Source organism: Ambystoma mexicanum, chromosome 13 (genome assembly GCF_040938575.1).
Source record: "Ambystoma mexicanum isolate Mex_15411 chromosome 13, UKY_AmexF1_1, whole genome shotgun sequence".
Taxonomy (NCBI): domain Eukaryota; kingdom Metazoa; phylum Chordata; class Amphibia; order Caudata; family Ambystomatidae; genus Ambystoma; species Ambystoma mexicanum.
In genome coordinates this window covers 254,348,566-254,363,182 of record NC_090938.1, presented here as the reverse complement: position 1 = coordinate 254,363,182, position 14,617 = coordinate 254,348,566, and the positions used below count along the sequence as shown (strand labels likewise).

The window sequence follows — 14,617 nt, the reverse complement described above, 5'->3', positions numbered from 1 at the left end:
AGGGTAGTAGACCCTGTCAGTTATGCAGTGATCCTTGGCAAAAAAATCACATAGTAAACCAACGTGCAAATGTACTTTTCTGGATAGATGGGCATTCATTCAAGGAACAGTAAACACCTATAACTATTATTCAGCATAACACACAGTTATACTAGATGAGTAAGACCTATTTGGTATAATATACAATTACAGTTGCTTTCCAGCTCAGTGGAACACAGTCTAAGCTAAGCAAGAACTCTTTACAATAATTTAAGAAGCACCAGGCAGAGCAAGGTCAGTTACACCTAGGAACACTTTTCAAGAATGGCACACAGCTATTCTAGGCAGGTAAATCCTAATGTTGTAGGATACTATGTGTACTATGTATACTATTACAGTTGCTTTTCAGGTCGGTGAAACCCAGACTGAGGTAAGTAATAACTCTTTAACTTATTTTAGGAGGGCACACAGCTAACTCAAAGTAAGTAAAACCTATATACGTTTTAAAGGGGCCATCAGCAAATTAAAGGTAAGTATAACCTTAGGCAGACTTATTCCAGAAAGGTTAACAGCAAGTCAGGGGAAGCAAGACCCAATTGGCGACACTGATACATTCATTCTAACAGGAATAGTAAAGTGAAACCAACAGTATTACTTTTGGGGAAGAGGGACAAACAATTCACAGGTAAGTAAATTAACCTTATATGTACTGTTCAGAATAGTGCAACACACCTTCAAGGTAAATAAGAACTTTTCTAACTGTTCACTCTCAGAGTTACAGTTACCAACTAACTCTTTCACAAGAAAGTACTTTTACATTGTACTTGTACGTTTCCAGACAGAATCCTTTACTTCTGATGCTTGTTAATCTGCTTAGAATCACTTGCTCTGCATATAGTCTGACATCCAGTGGTAACCGCAGAGTATTGCATCTTGTCTTTCGAGAATCGAAAGGGGACGTCGACATGGACATGCCTGTAACACTATCCCTAACGTGACGTGTAGTGTACCCAAAATCCCTCACGCGTCGAGGTCTCTCAAATTGTTTTTTTCTGCCCCTTTTACTGGTCGCCTTTATGCGGAGCTCTTCAAGAGACATTGCGATATTGTCATATCTCTCGACCTTTGGTCGTTTATTCTTACTGTCTCTTCTCTCGATGTTTGATTCCTGTACCACTGCCGAAGACCGGCGGTTGATCCAGTCACTGCCGACCACGTGGCCGGGCCTTCTGGCCAGCCTACACAGTAGGGAGAGTGGGGTCGGGGTGGACATATTCTTTTTAAGACTGTCTTTCCTTTTCCCCTCTCTTTGTTCCCTTGGTCTTGTCGTCGCTCTCACGTTCCTGTGCTGCGGACAGGACTCCATTTAGATTTTGTCCTTCTTGTAAGGCAAAATCCCTGTGCAAAGACAAACACCTTCAGTGTAATAGGTGTCTTCCCCTCGATCACAACGAGGCGGCTTGTGCGGCTAGTAAGCTCCTACTACCCCAAGACTATAAAGGAGCATTGTGTGAAGCGGGCGGGCTACGGGATGTCGCAGGCCGAGAGTAACTCCCCCGCTGCCACAGCCACCGAGTGTGCCGAAGGGATTAGCGATGACCAGGGCTCCAATTCGGTGGCCATTGACCTTACAGCAGAGCGCCCTTACTCCGCGTCGTCTGTCCCCGGCCCTGTAAGGCAGGACGAGAGTCCTGCTATGGGGACTGTACATCCCGGCGACAGGGACACACATTTTTCCCTCACAAAGCACACAACCACCGGGTCGGCTTCAGCGGTACAGTTAAAGAGTTACAAAGCACCGACGGGCACGTCATGATCGGCAGCCCTCCCTGCAACAGCAGCAGCATGCGTCCGGGCAGTCTAAAACCAAGGGCGCTACCAACAAAATTCATGCGACCGTCGAGACACCTTAGAAGAAAGCACTGACACTGCACAAGGCCCCCGTTGCGCCAAAAGCCACATGCGCAGACGCCGGCCCAATCTAAACACCTCCCTGACCCCCAGTATCACCGAAAGTATTGCAAAGACAGTTTCAGTGGTGAAACAGAAGGAGCAGTCAAATAACACAGTGAAACCTAAAGAAAGGCCTAAGGACGCGTCCAAAGACATGTCACAGTGGCCGGAACCTCGGAAAGATAATCCTGAGAGCTCAGTGTCTTTATCTTCGACTTTAAGGGAAAAGTCTTGACGTTTAGGGAGGAAGATCATCAGGAACAGCCCTATTCTCCACTGGACCTTTCTGGTTCCTCTTCATGGACCAGAAAGAAGTTTGAGGGGTGCATGAACAGACTGGAAAAGTGTTGAATTTTCTGAAAGATTTGCTCCAAAGAGAGCTCTTGAGGAGAGCCCTTATACTCCTATAGCCAAATTTTAGAGGACCCTTGATGTTCCTCAGGATGAGGACATTTATAACCTCAATGATGAGGTCCCTCTAGATCAATACATACAGGATGAATATCCTTTTGAAATCCCACTGACGATCATGCTGATCCCGCAGAGGGTTGGGAAGATGACCAGCCTGTCGACATTCAGCCCTGGGCGTCCCCTACCTCTACCCCTACCCCGCACCCAGACACCTTGTGCATGGACTCCCCTCCTTCCACACCAGCCCGTCAAGCCTCTCCAGTTGACGATCAGATGGCGTTTAATGCTATTTTAAAGAAGGCAGCAGAACACTTTCAAATTGCCACACAGGAGGCTGTGCCAGATTCGGACTTTGTCGAAGACATTCTAAAGGAAAAGCCCCCTGCCAGCCAGGCTATTCCATTGCTAAATTCAATTAAGACGCCTGGCTCCTTCATTGTTGATGCCTGCTCGGACCAGGGCTGTGAATACCAGGGTCGAGATATTCTTCCGTCCTTCCCCGTCTGACCCCCTCTACATTAGGGGGCACGCCACTACGGATTCCCTGGTGGTTACCACAAAGGAAGAAAAGGGCGGGTGTGCCCCTGTCCACAGGTGAAGCACCGCCTGATAAGGAGTGCAAAAGGTTATACGCACTGGGGAAGAGGGTCACGACTGCTGCAGCATTTTCCACCCGCATAGCCAACAACAACCACACTGTTGGCTAGCTATTGAGACGTTCAGTGGAACCTGCTACAAGAGGACCTTCAAGAGGTCCCTGAACCGTTACTGGTTCGCCTACTTCGCTTTGTAGCCGAGGGCAAGCAGGTGAATCACAGTATTCTCAGGAATACTCAGGACACTGCAGAGACAGCTGGCAGGACTCTAGCCCAAGGTATGCTTCTTAAACGGCACGCCTGGTTGAGAAATTCCGGGTGTAAGCCAGAGACCCAGGCATCCTTAATAAACAAACTGGTGGAGGAAACCAACCTGTTCGGGAAGGCCGTTGATGAGGCGCTTGAGACAGCTAAGATGGAACACGACACCATCAAGACCTTGGACCAGATTACGCAAAGGCCTTTCGTGGCCAATCCCGCTCGCCTCACAACCAGTATGGTTCAGGAAACAACTGGTCCTCAGGCCAGGTATCCACCTCCTCCACCCCGTATCTTCCCAGAGTACAATGCCGTGGAAATGGAAGGGGGCTGATATTCCACCTCTAGAGGTTCCACGGCCTCGGGTCAGAAATGACCCTCAGATCTGGGTTCCCTCCAATGCCTCCCCGGTCGGGGGACGTTTAACATAATTCCTTCAAGCATGGGAGGGGATAACAACAGACCAGTGGGTGCTCAAGACCGTCGCCCATGGGTACTATATCGAGTTCTACAAGCCACTGCGATTCAGACCTCCGAGATCAAGACGCCTGATGCATCTTGATGCAAGAGGTTGAGATCATGCAGGAAAAGGGCGCCATAGAAGTCGTCCCTCTTCTACAGATAAAAAAGGGTATTTATTCAGTGTACTTCCTTGTACCCAAAAAGGATCTCACCATGCGCCCTGTGCTTGACTTGCACCCAGCAAACAAGTTTGTCAAACCTCAAAAGTTTTGTATGGTCAGATTGCAGGAAGTAATTCCTCTGCTCACACAGGAGGATTACATGGCAACATTGGACATGAAAGGTGCATACTTTCATATTTCGATGTTGCTGGCGCACTGAAAATACCTCAGTGCTTGTTCTCCATCATGAATCTATCAGTTCAAAGTACTCCCCTTCCGCATTGCCCCAGCACCAAGGGTATTTACAAAGGCAGTGGCAGTAGAACACCTGTGCAGGCTATCCATCCCAGTTTATCCTTACCTCAGCGACTGGCTCATAACAGGGGATTCCTACGGAACATGCCTGTCAAACACTGAAAAGACGATAGACCTCTTATTCAGCCTGTGATTCTCCATCAACAAGAAGAAATCCAGCCTAGACCCCAGTCAAGTCAAGCAGTTTCTAGGGGCTCTAATTCAGACAGAAGACGGCCTCGTCTTCCCCTCAAACTAGACGGTTCAAAACATGCTGTTTCAAATCCCTCAATATGTAGCCAGTCTGGAGGTGACGGTACGCAAGGCTATGCGACTGTTGGGCATGATGGCATCCTGCATTTATTTGGTTCTGCGCGTCTGTGTCCCATGCAAGAGTGGCTTAACAGCAAGTGGTGTCAGGCCAGCGGACAATGGGATGATCTAGTGGTTGTCTCGCCAGCCCTCGTTCTCTCTCTGCAGTGGTGATCGAGGGACAACCTCTTGAAGGGAAAGTCCTTCACCACCTCCACAGTTGAAGGCACTCTCACAAGAGATGCATCCCTCACAGGGTGGGGGGCTCACCTGCCCCAGCAGAAGGCGCACCGCGTTTGGTCCCCGGAAGTAGCATCCAGCCACATAAATCTGTTGGAACTATTAGCAGTATTCAAAGCACTGAAACCCTTTCAGACACAACTGCAGGGGAAGACAGTCCTACTCCTCACAGACAGCACCACGGCCATGTACTATCTGAACAAGTAAGGGGGTACTCACTCTCCAGGGCTGTCCAAACTGTTGCAGAACATTTGGAAATGGGCTCTCAAACACAGAATGTTCCTGTTGTCTCAACACGTTCCAGGGTACCTCAATCTTCTGGCAGACGTGCTCAGCAGAGATTTCCCACTACCGTACAGTACGAATGGCGATTACACAAACACATTGTCTCCAACGTTTTCGCAGAATGGGGCTTCCCAGAGATCAACCTTTTCGCAACTCTGGAGAACGCTCAATGCCAGGATTACGCCTCCAGGTACCCCCAGAACCGATCCAAGGGGAACGGACTCTGGATCACATGGTCAGGGAAATTTGTTTACGCTTTTCCCCCCCGACTTCCCTACTCAACAAGATCATGCACAAGAGCACCAGGAACCAGTCACCATGATATTGGTGGCCCCAGTGTGGGCCCACCAGCCCTGGTTCTCTCATCTGATCGAGATGTCTCTCTCCAGTGAAACTGCCTTGCCCATACAACATGTTATCTCAAGACAAGGGAGAAACACTTCACCCATGCCCGCAAACTCTGAAATTAGCGGCCTGGTTCCTGAGATCATAGAGTTCAGGCACCTCCAACTCCCTCAGAGATGTATGGACATACTTAGAGAGGCAAGGAAACCCAACACCCGATATTGCTACTCCAGTAAATGGAAGCGCTTTGTCATCTGATGCAATTCCAATGGCGTCAATCCCGTTGACTGCTCTCCTACCCACATTGTATTGTACCTGACTCACTTACTAGACTCAGGCCTGGTTTTTAATTCACTAAAGGTTATCTTAGCTGCTCTCTCAGCCTACACTATGTCGCAACAGAAGGTGTTGTGGTGGAAAATACCAGTTAAGGCTTTCATGGAAGGGGTAAAGAGGATTCATCAATGGGACCTAAATGTGGTATTAACTAGACTCATGGGGCCTCCCTTTGAGCCTATGCATAAGGCAAGTCCAAATGATCTTACCCACAAGACCGCCTTCTTAATAGCTATCACTTCTATAAAAAGAGTCCGTTCACAGAGATAAGGTGGTTCTGCGCACTCACCCTAGGCATGCGTCTATGTTTATTTCCAAGTTCCATGTGAACAAGTCCATAGAACTGCCATCCTTCTTCCAGAACCCCTCTAACGTGGCAGAAAGAAGCCTGCACACACTAGATGTACACAGGGCAATCATGTTTTACCTGGAAAGAACTTGAACACTAAGAAAGACAAACCAATTTTTCTTTTCAGTGGCAGCTGGTAGAGAAGGGGATCCTGTCTCTAAATCAGCTATCTCAAAGTGGAGTGTCAATTGCATCACATTCTGCTACACTCTTGCTAAGAGAGAACTGCCCTTCAAGCCTAGAGTACACTCTACTTGAGGCACTGGGGCTTCCATAGCATTCATTGCAAATGTTCCCCTAGTGTCCATCTGCAAAGTGGCAACCTGGAGTTCTGTACACACCTTTACAAGACACTATTGCCTAGACACTCATTCTAGGTCTGATTCTCAGGTGGGGCAAGCAGTACTAAGACATCTTTTCACTACTGTTCCTTCTCACAACCCACCGTCTACTCCGGGTACTGCTCGCTAGTGTATGCACAGCATGTGATTCTAAGCAGATTAACAAGAAGCAGAAGACATGCATTACTTACCATAAAAGCATCTCTGATGATTGTATCTGCTTAGATTCACATGCGCCCACCCTTCCTCCCCGCTCAGATGGAAGGAACATGGACGTCTTACTACTTTCTCCCTTTTCTGTACTCACTCACGATAGTCATAAGATTCCCTCACGGCAGAAAAAATACAATCGGAGGGACCACGTTAGGGATAGTCTTATAGGCACCCCCATGTCGACGTCCCCTTTCGATTCTCGAAAGACAAGATGCAATACTCCGCGGTTACCACTGGATGTCTGACTATATGCACAGCATGTGAATCTAAGCAGATACAATCATCGGAAATGCTTTTACGGTAAGTAATGCATGTCTTATCCAGTCATTCCCTAGTCTGTTGCATGAGTTCTCTCAGAGGCAGAAGAGCGACCCTAGTGGTCTAGGACCCAGCTGTAGGCAGGGTGAGACAGGCTTCTGTTGCAGGCAAAAGTCAGAGTTCCTGTGGAAGTCTGTTCAACAAGTAAGTAATTCACTTAAAAGTTTGTTAGAGTCCAGGAACTTCAGAGAAGACAGCCTAGGATGATTCCAGTAGGGGCCTGGGTGCACTGGATGAGAGGACTCCCAATCACAAGAAGAACCCAAAGCTTTACAGAAATCACACAGGCTTAAGGTAAGTAAATACCCCAGCCAATACAGTACCTTAGCACGGAAGAAAGGCTCCAGTGGGAATACTTCAGTATCTGCAGCCAAAAACCAAGTTGTTGAATTCCATCATCGTATAGACAGAAGACTGAACACTGGAAGGACTTCTGTAGCAGGGATCATGGGGAAGGCTCTAGGCAAGAGGATCTTTGCATGGTTTACACGGCGCAGAAGAAGAGATTGCAACGGGGGAGACTTCAGGATCTGCAGCCAAAAACCAGGTCGCTGAATTCCTTGTCATGAAGACTGAAGACAGGACACTGGAAGAGCCTCTGCAGCAGGGATCAATGGGGATGGCTCCAGGCAAGAGTTTTTTTGCAGCTGGAAGCAGCTCCATGGATTTTGGCACCCTTTTCAGGATCCAGAAGAAGGCTGAATATCGCTGATCGGATTGTCATCATTTCCAAGGTCCAGCACTCTGGTGAGAGGAATTTTCAGGCGTGATTCACATCTCTCGAGGTCCAGCAGTCCAGCAGGATTCCCACAAAGTGTCAGCAAGATTTGGAATTCAAAAGACTGTGCACCGTACAATGGCTCAAGGTCCAAAAGTATTGCAGCTCGCAAGGTCGCAGCACAATGTGGGATGGCTCAAAATGCATGTCTTCTTGAGTCTAGTGGATCACACCAGGCTCTGGTTCGGTGTTGTCCGTTTCAGGATCCCAAGGAAGGTCAATTGGAAGGAAGGGTTACAGCAGGCTCCAGTTACACACCAGGCTCTCCGGTCGCTGGAAATCGCTACGCCCTTTGTTTCTTCCTCTTTGTTTTCAGCTCCAGTGGTTGACCTGTCAGCAGCTTCCAGTTTCAGAGTTTTTTTCAGGAAATACAGCACAACCTCTGAATTCTCTCCCCATATTTTACAGAAAGGGGTCCAATTAGGACAGCCAGCCCCCCACTGCGAGTTGTTGGCTTTTAGGCAACATGGAAGACAAAGGACTGTGGAGTTTTGGACTCCTCCCTCACTTCCTACCTTTCCAGATACTCTGGAGCCTGGGCGTGGAATCCACAGGATCCCTGCCGAAGACAAAACAGCCCCTGAGGCCGTTCCCACCAAGAATGGTAGGTGAAGACCTGAAATGGCAAGCACACAAGAAATGGCGAAAAAAGAAAGCGCCCTCCATGTTAGAAAAATGGTGGCACTTCTGTGCATTACCGAGGCTGAATTAACAGCCTGCGAGTAATAAAGACTAAAAGTCATAAAGATAAAACCACTGCCACAAGCCACTCATGTAAAACTCACAATTGTAACACAACGTTACCTGGTAAGTGAGAAAGGGGATACATTTTATCTCCCCAGCACTCCACGTAAGGTGATGAAAATCCCTCTTTACTACTTGGAAACTGTAGTTCACCGAAGTACATCAAAGAGAAATTAACAGGAGAGCCCTTAAGGGCAACCCAGCCTAAGCCCAAAAGTTGTAGGAAACTATAACTTCAACCATACACTATGAAGAGACATAAAAAGGGTCACCCATAAAAAGATTAAAAGACTAGGTGAGAGGGGGAAAAAGATCCCCCTTCACCTAGGGACAAGGTAAAATAGTTACCTAGTCAAAGCAAACAGTTCTGGGGTTGACACAGGTCAGGAAGAGGTATCATTGATATGAAACTCTTATCTAGCACTGTGAAATTTCAGTGTAATATAATAATCCTTATAACATTATGTCATGCGATTTGGCCTATTCATAATTTTATAAGAAACAATCTAAGCTGTGCATTTAAAATGAAAAAGTATTACCTTTATGTGCCGCTGCCACCATATATAAATCTCTGTAGAGTTCCAAATGTGCTATGGATTTTTAAACCTGCCCGTTGGAACTTATTGACCTATGAAAGGCTGCCTTTTCAATTATGTCATGTTCACCGCCTGACCTTTTTGCAAAAGCTCTAAAAGATTTGCTATGATTAACAGGAAATACGATAGGATTTCTATCATATTTGCCTTCAGTTATGATACATGCTCATACAACCTTGTCAAACAACCTGTCAGCGAAACATCTTGCCTCTTGCGCTCAACGACAATGGGGTTGATTGAGGTAAGGCCTGCCCCTCCAGGAAGAGTGACTAGAGGAACACTTGAGACAAATAGTGCCCCCAGGCAGGCAAGAGGAACGAGGGGAAAAACAAATGCTGCAAAAAACCTCCCCCGGAAACACAAAGGTTTGGTGGCAGAAGTAGTCCAGACACGATACTAAATATAAGTCCTGAGTTGGTATATGCAGGTAGTGGAATCACCAGCCGGGAAGAAGAGAGAGAAGGCTAGAACCTGAAATTCAGGGGCTAATGTAGACACAAGCCCAATGGCATAGGAAGGCTGGAAGGAACAAATAGGCATGCACAGGGAGGAAATGGAGCAAGGCAGGTAAGGAGGAAGGGGACTGGGCCGAGGAATGGGGAAACAGGAAGCATCCACTCAGTAGGTGCAGAGCGATAAGACATGAGGAACAGTGGTCCTGGTGATCGTTTGTTTCCTGGTGATACGTCACGCAACAACAACATGCACATGTGTCTACATGGCACGACCTGCTGCCATCTTGGAATGGGCTGGGAAATCCTCCACCTCCAATGGAGGAACCAGGCGCGAGGTCCTGGAATTATAACACCACCCGCCACATGCCATACACACTGTGTATTCCTCGCGCATTTCTGTCAACAATGCTCATTGATTCCCAACTAGGAAAGGAGACACTCTTCACCGAAATCTAGAATTTCAAATAACACAAACTGTACCAAAACAGGCATATCTTACAAACCTAAACCATGTCATCCAAATGTGGAGGTAATTGCTGCCAACTGAGGGTATATGGTGCTGTAAATAAAAGTAATAAGAAAATACACTTTTATACCAGGAAACAACTTACAAACATAGAAATCGATTTCCTCTCATTCAGCAGGCTATCCTTTTCCACAAACTGACTATTGTTTGAGAGATGAAGAAGAGTCTACTCTGAATTTGATGAGTCGCCAAAAAGCAGGCCGAGGAAGAAGCCCTGACCCAAGCCTGCGTGAGTAAAAAATGCTTCTTACTAATTGCATTGCATGAGAAGTATTCAATTATCAGAGTATAACAATGTCCTTTTCAAGATCCTATTATCTCATTTCTTGAGCTTTGGCAAAACGACCCACGTTTTAGACGGGATGAATTGCTACGTTTCTATGATTTATAATGATCTTTTCCCCCATTACATATGTTATGTTGGAGAGGAAAGGCTGTCATTTCACTAGTGTAAACTACTGCAAAAACGAAGCATTGCCCACTACACTAATAACGGTCATATATTGAACATTTCAAAAAGGCTACTCTATATTTTTCCCCAAACAGGAAAAAAAAGTACTTACCCCAACCAACAGCTTCCCATTTCCCATTGCTAGTCATCCACGCCCTCACGCGTGACCCAAGCCACAAAAGCCCCTGCTCCATCACTTCAGTGGGGGGCGGGAGGGGGGGGGCAACCCAGTCAGCCGTCCAGCAGCTCCATTTTCTTCAGCCTTTACTCTATAAAGCATACATTATTCGCTGTACTTTTTTATTGTCTTCATTTTTATCAGTCAATAGTATAATCAGATTGTCTACCTTTTAGATACCCCTGCATAATTATCAGATGTTTAAAGCCACATAATCCCCGGTTAAAACTGTTTTGTAAAAATGTGTCTGGTTGTAGAGAATACCGGATTTAGAATATCATGTGTTTCAACATCATATTGTCGAATATTAGATGTGGCTTTTTGTTTTAATAAACAGGACATGCAGCTATCCCAGAAATTGTGGTAAAGATAAAGGAAGAGGAGGACGACTGTGAGATAATGGAGAGGGCCCGTAATTCAGCAGGTAAAACATTTTTATTATTATTATTACGCAAAATATTCATGCAGTTTTTTAATCACCCTCCGTTGAGGGAACTAAAACCACTGGCCGAAATGGAGGGCTAAAATACCAGTCAAGAAAGGGAAGCCAAACCTCTATTTAGGTAAGTACCGTGGACGAAGCAGTAAAACTTAACTGTCAAGTAGGGGTAGCAGGTTGACACAAAGATAGAATTTGACTACGCACAAATCTCTAGAGAATACATTTCCCTAATGTACTGGACAAAATCACATATATAATTCTAGTACATCAAATAAGTACCTAAGGTGACATACACAGTATTAAACGACCACAGGTAGGTACCCAACATTAATTAACGGGGCGGGGAGACCAATGGGAACAACAAAACCTAACTAGCCGGTAATGCTGTCTATTGGACTGCGTATTTTTGTACGGTGTCCTAAAGAAACAACCTACCCTTGACATATGTGGAAGGCCATAGACCTGGTGGTCAGCAGCTAACAAATATAGGTAGGGGATGAGATAAAAGGGAGGTAGAAAGTTTAGCCAACAAGAGCAATATTCAAAATGTCCCTAAGGCTGATACACCAGTCTAATTTGGACCCCCTACTGCATAGTATTAAAAGTAATGCAGATGCATACATACTGGACTATAGCCATAGAGGGTATGAACAATTCCCAAACCATAGACAAATGTTTCCAAGAATGGATAATACATTTTAGCAACAGTTACCATAACCATGCATTTCAGGGAGAAATTGTGTTCCGCTGAAGTTTTTATTTGATTTCCATTGAAAGTACCCCTGTTGTTTGCGCCGCCCCCACTCCTGCTCTGTGCATGCTTTAAAGACTAATGTAGGCGAGGGTGGCGAGTTCTGAAAATAGCTGTGTTGCGAAAAGAAGACGAATGCCAATACGTCCAAAACTGTGTGTTTTCGGAGCCTCTCTTGCTTCTTTTCCTGTTTGGATGCCGGCTCAACTGTAATTACACCTTTTAACCCCATATATATGAGGGGGGGGGCCCGCGCCCCCACTCTGAAACCAGAATGTTTTTACTTCACCCACTTTCACCATGCTAACGTGTAAGCATAATGTATATTTTCATCTTATTATGGGCATTTCATTAATACCATAAATGGTTTTAATATTTACATATAGTTTGTAAGTAAAATTGTCGATTTAAACGAGAGTGTAAAGAAAAATAAACATTCCAAAATGCATTTAAAATGTTTAAATCCACTCAGAGTGAGTGTGGATTACTTTTTTCCTGGTGGCATGAACCCTGCGCAGCCTTTACCTCAGCCCAGATTTCGCTAATCTAATTGACAGCACACATGAGCAAAATGCCACACACGCAAGCGAAAAACAATAAATGAATTAAACTGCATAGCAGCCTTCAATATCATGCGAACGCAACTGAAATGGAAAGAATTATGTCGCCCACATGTTTAAAAGCAACGCAAATTGTATACCTCTGTTTTCGACGTTCAGCATCTTTTAAGGAAGGCATCGTATCAATAATAAGACAGACACAAGTGACTGCAGTTCAAGGGTGTTTTAACAAAGGTGTGATGAACGCCTATCTAATCCTAAATCTAAAGATGGGCGCAAGCTACGACCATCAAATAATAATATTAATACAGTCGTAATTGGAGTCTCGTAAAAATAAAAGGGCCTTTACTAAAAAAAACTATTGCCAATCCTTACTTCTAAATACTAATAGTGTGGGGTTAGTGTTCATGAAAAACAAAAGTGTTCACAAAACTGATCTGTCAGAATGTTCAGGCCGTTTGCCCCCCTTCCCCACGTTTTCAGCACAGGACAAGGCGGTTCCACTCTCCGGCTTCTTCGGCACGAGGAGACTGTTCCATTACTATCATCATCAGGGTCTTATGTGCCCAAGTGTCTTACGTTATCTAAGTCTCTTGATTCAGAGGGCATGATGTATAGAAACAAACGGAAAGTTACTTTCATCTTACAAATACTCAAGTCAGGTGATTCACTCTTCACCCTGGTTCCCCTTCAGCCGGGCTCAGATCCCTTTTTATACCACAATCGTTACTTTGGATACCCCTCTTATGGGGTCAGATGCCCTTCTCCAATGTTCAGAGAATACTCCTTCTCGGGTAACTCACGATTCACTCCGGATCCCGCTCATCTGGGCTCAGATCCCTCCTCTTACACAATTAGTCTCCCTCAGCCGGTCTTGGAACAATTGCAGTTCGTATTCGCTAACAGACTTTCGAATGTGCACAGGGTTAACTTGCCCCATTGCAGAACCACTTCGATTTCACAATTGATAATTGCCACCTCTCTTTGAGGTATCCAACTGAGATCTTCGAATGAGCACCCACGTGGTGCCGGACCACTCTGTATATGGTATCTATCTTGACTTCTAAAGTTCAGTCACTCCTTGGATGTTCAATTATATTTGCATTGCTCATCACATACGCTTCACACACTGTTCTCTTAAGGTGTCTTCATACAATGTTGCCGCTTGCAACCTTGGTTCTAACACAGACCGGTCCGCTATCAGTCTCCCTGGCTCACCAGCTGTGCTGACTTTACGGGCGTTGCTTTGTTGTAGGTGCCAAGGACAGTACAATGGCGGCAATCTCTCCTCCCCGCCCTGGTTAACAATGCAGGAACTGGTACCTCTGATACACAATGCATGTTTCTTTAGCTTTAATTCCAAGTCTTATGTTTCTTATTCTCGGAGTCTTGTGAAAGTAGTGGTTTTTCTCTGAAAAGGTCAGGGGCACTTCCCTCCTTGCAACCCTCTCTGGTCTTGCCGTCTTTCTCCTCGTATTAAACTACCATCTTGGAACTGCTGCTTCCTTGTGTGGTTTGCCTTGCGCAGAGTGTGCTTACATGCTCTGCTTTTTATCTGATTGGGGGTAGTGTGATGGAAGTCAGGTGTGTGTAATGATCAGTAATTGCCTGACCTTACCTGACCATTGTAGCAGGACATGTCAAGTATACGGCTCGGGTGTTAGTTTGTTTTCCTTCACAGTGAGTTGTCTGTGAGAAAGTGTTTGTGTCGGGAAAGGGGGCGGTGAGGGGTTGAGTCCCTACGTATCCTACCTGGTAGGATGGGTAAAAGGTGTTAAAGGAAAGGGTCTTGCCATCCGGTGTGCCCCCTCCACTCCCCAAAGACCCCTCATCCAGGTGATCCTCCTGCACTGGTCCACCCCCAGGAACTGGATTCAAAAGCGATGGCTGTGTCCTGGCCACCTGGATGACAGATCCCCGGGGACTAGCAGGTGAGACACCTTCAAGTTTCTCACAATTTTCAGCCACACAAATGCGCGGTATTGGCGCATTCAGAATTTCTGACATTTTCGGATAATACCATTTTACACATTATATTAAACCACTTTGTGGGTTATTTGACAAATACCCATTCTTGAGGCTATTGGATAGGACCGGGGTGACTCTGGAGGCAGGGGGCTTCCACTTGTCCTGTGATGCAAGCCCAAGCGAAGTGTGGAGACGCAGCTTGGCGCAAGTCTCGCCTGTGGATGTGCACAGAGCCGATGGGAAGATGGCAGAGGAGAGAGGGACGCAGAGAAGAGCGGAGGCTCTCTGCTACTACTCCCCACGGTGTGCAACCAC

The 14,617-nt window shown here is 46.1% G+C and overlaps 1 protein-coding gene across 2 annotated transcripts in view; it reads left to right on the top strand.

The window, feature by feature from the left end:
* The window catches only part of LOC138521156 (zinc finger protein 2-like), a 219,858-nt gene that overhangs the window by 164,015 nt on the left and 41,226 nt on the right, over positions 1-14,617 (top strand). Inside the window, exons 6-7 of one of the 2 annotated variants that reach the window (XM_069633736.1) lie at positions 10,071-10,181; positions 10,919-11,005. In XM_069633736.1, the coding sequence (XP_069489837.1) occupies positions 10,071-10,181; positions 10,919-11,005 (198 nt within the window). Of the gene's footprint in view, positions 1-10,067; positions 10,182-10,918; positions 11,006-14,617 lie in introns of both variants that reach the window. The other variant, XM_069633735.1, reaches the window with a different exon arrangement.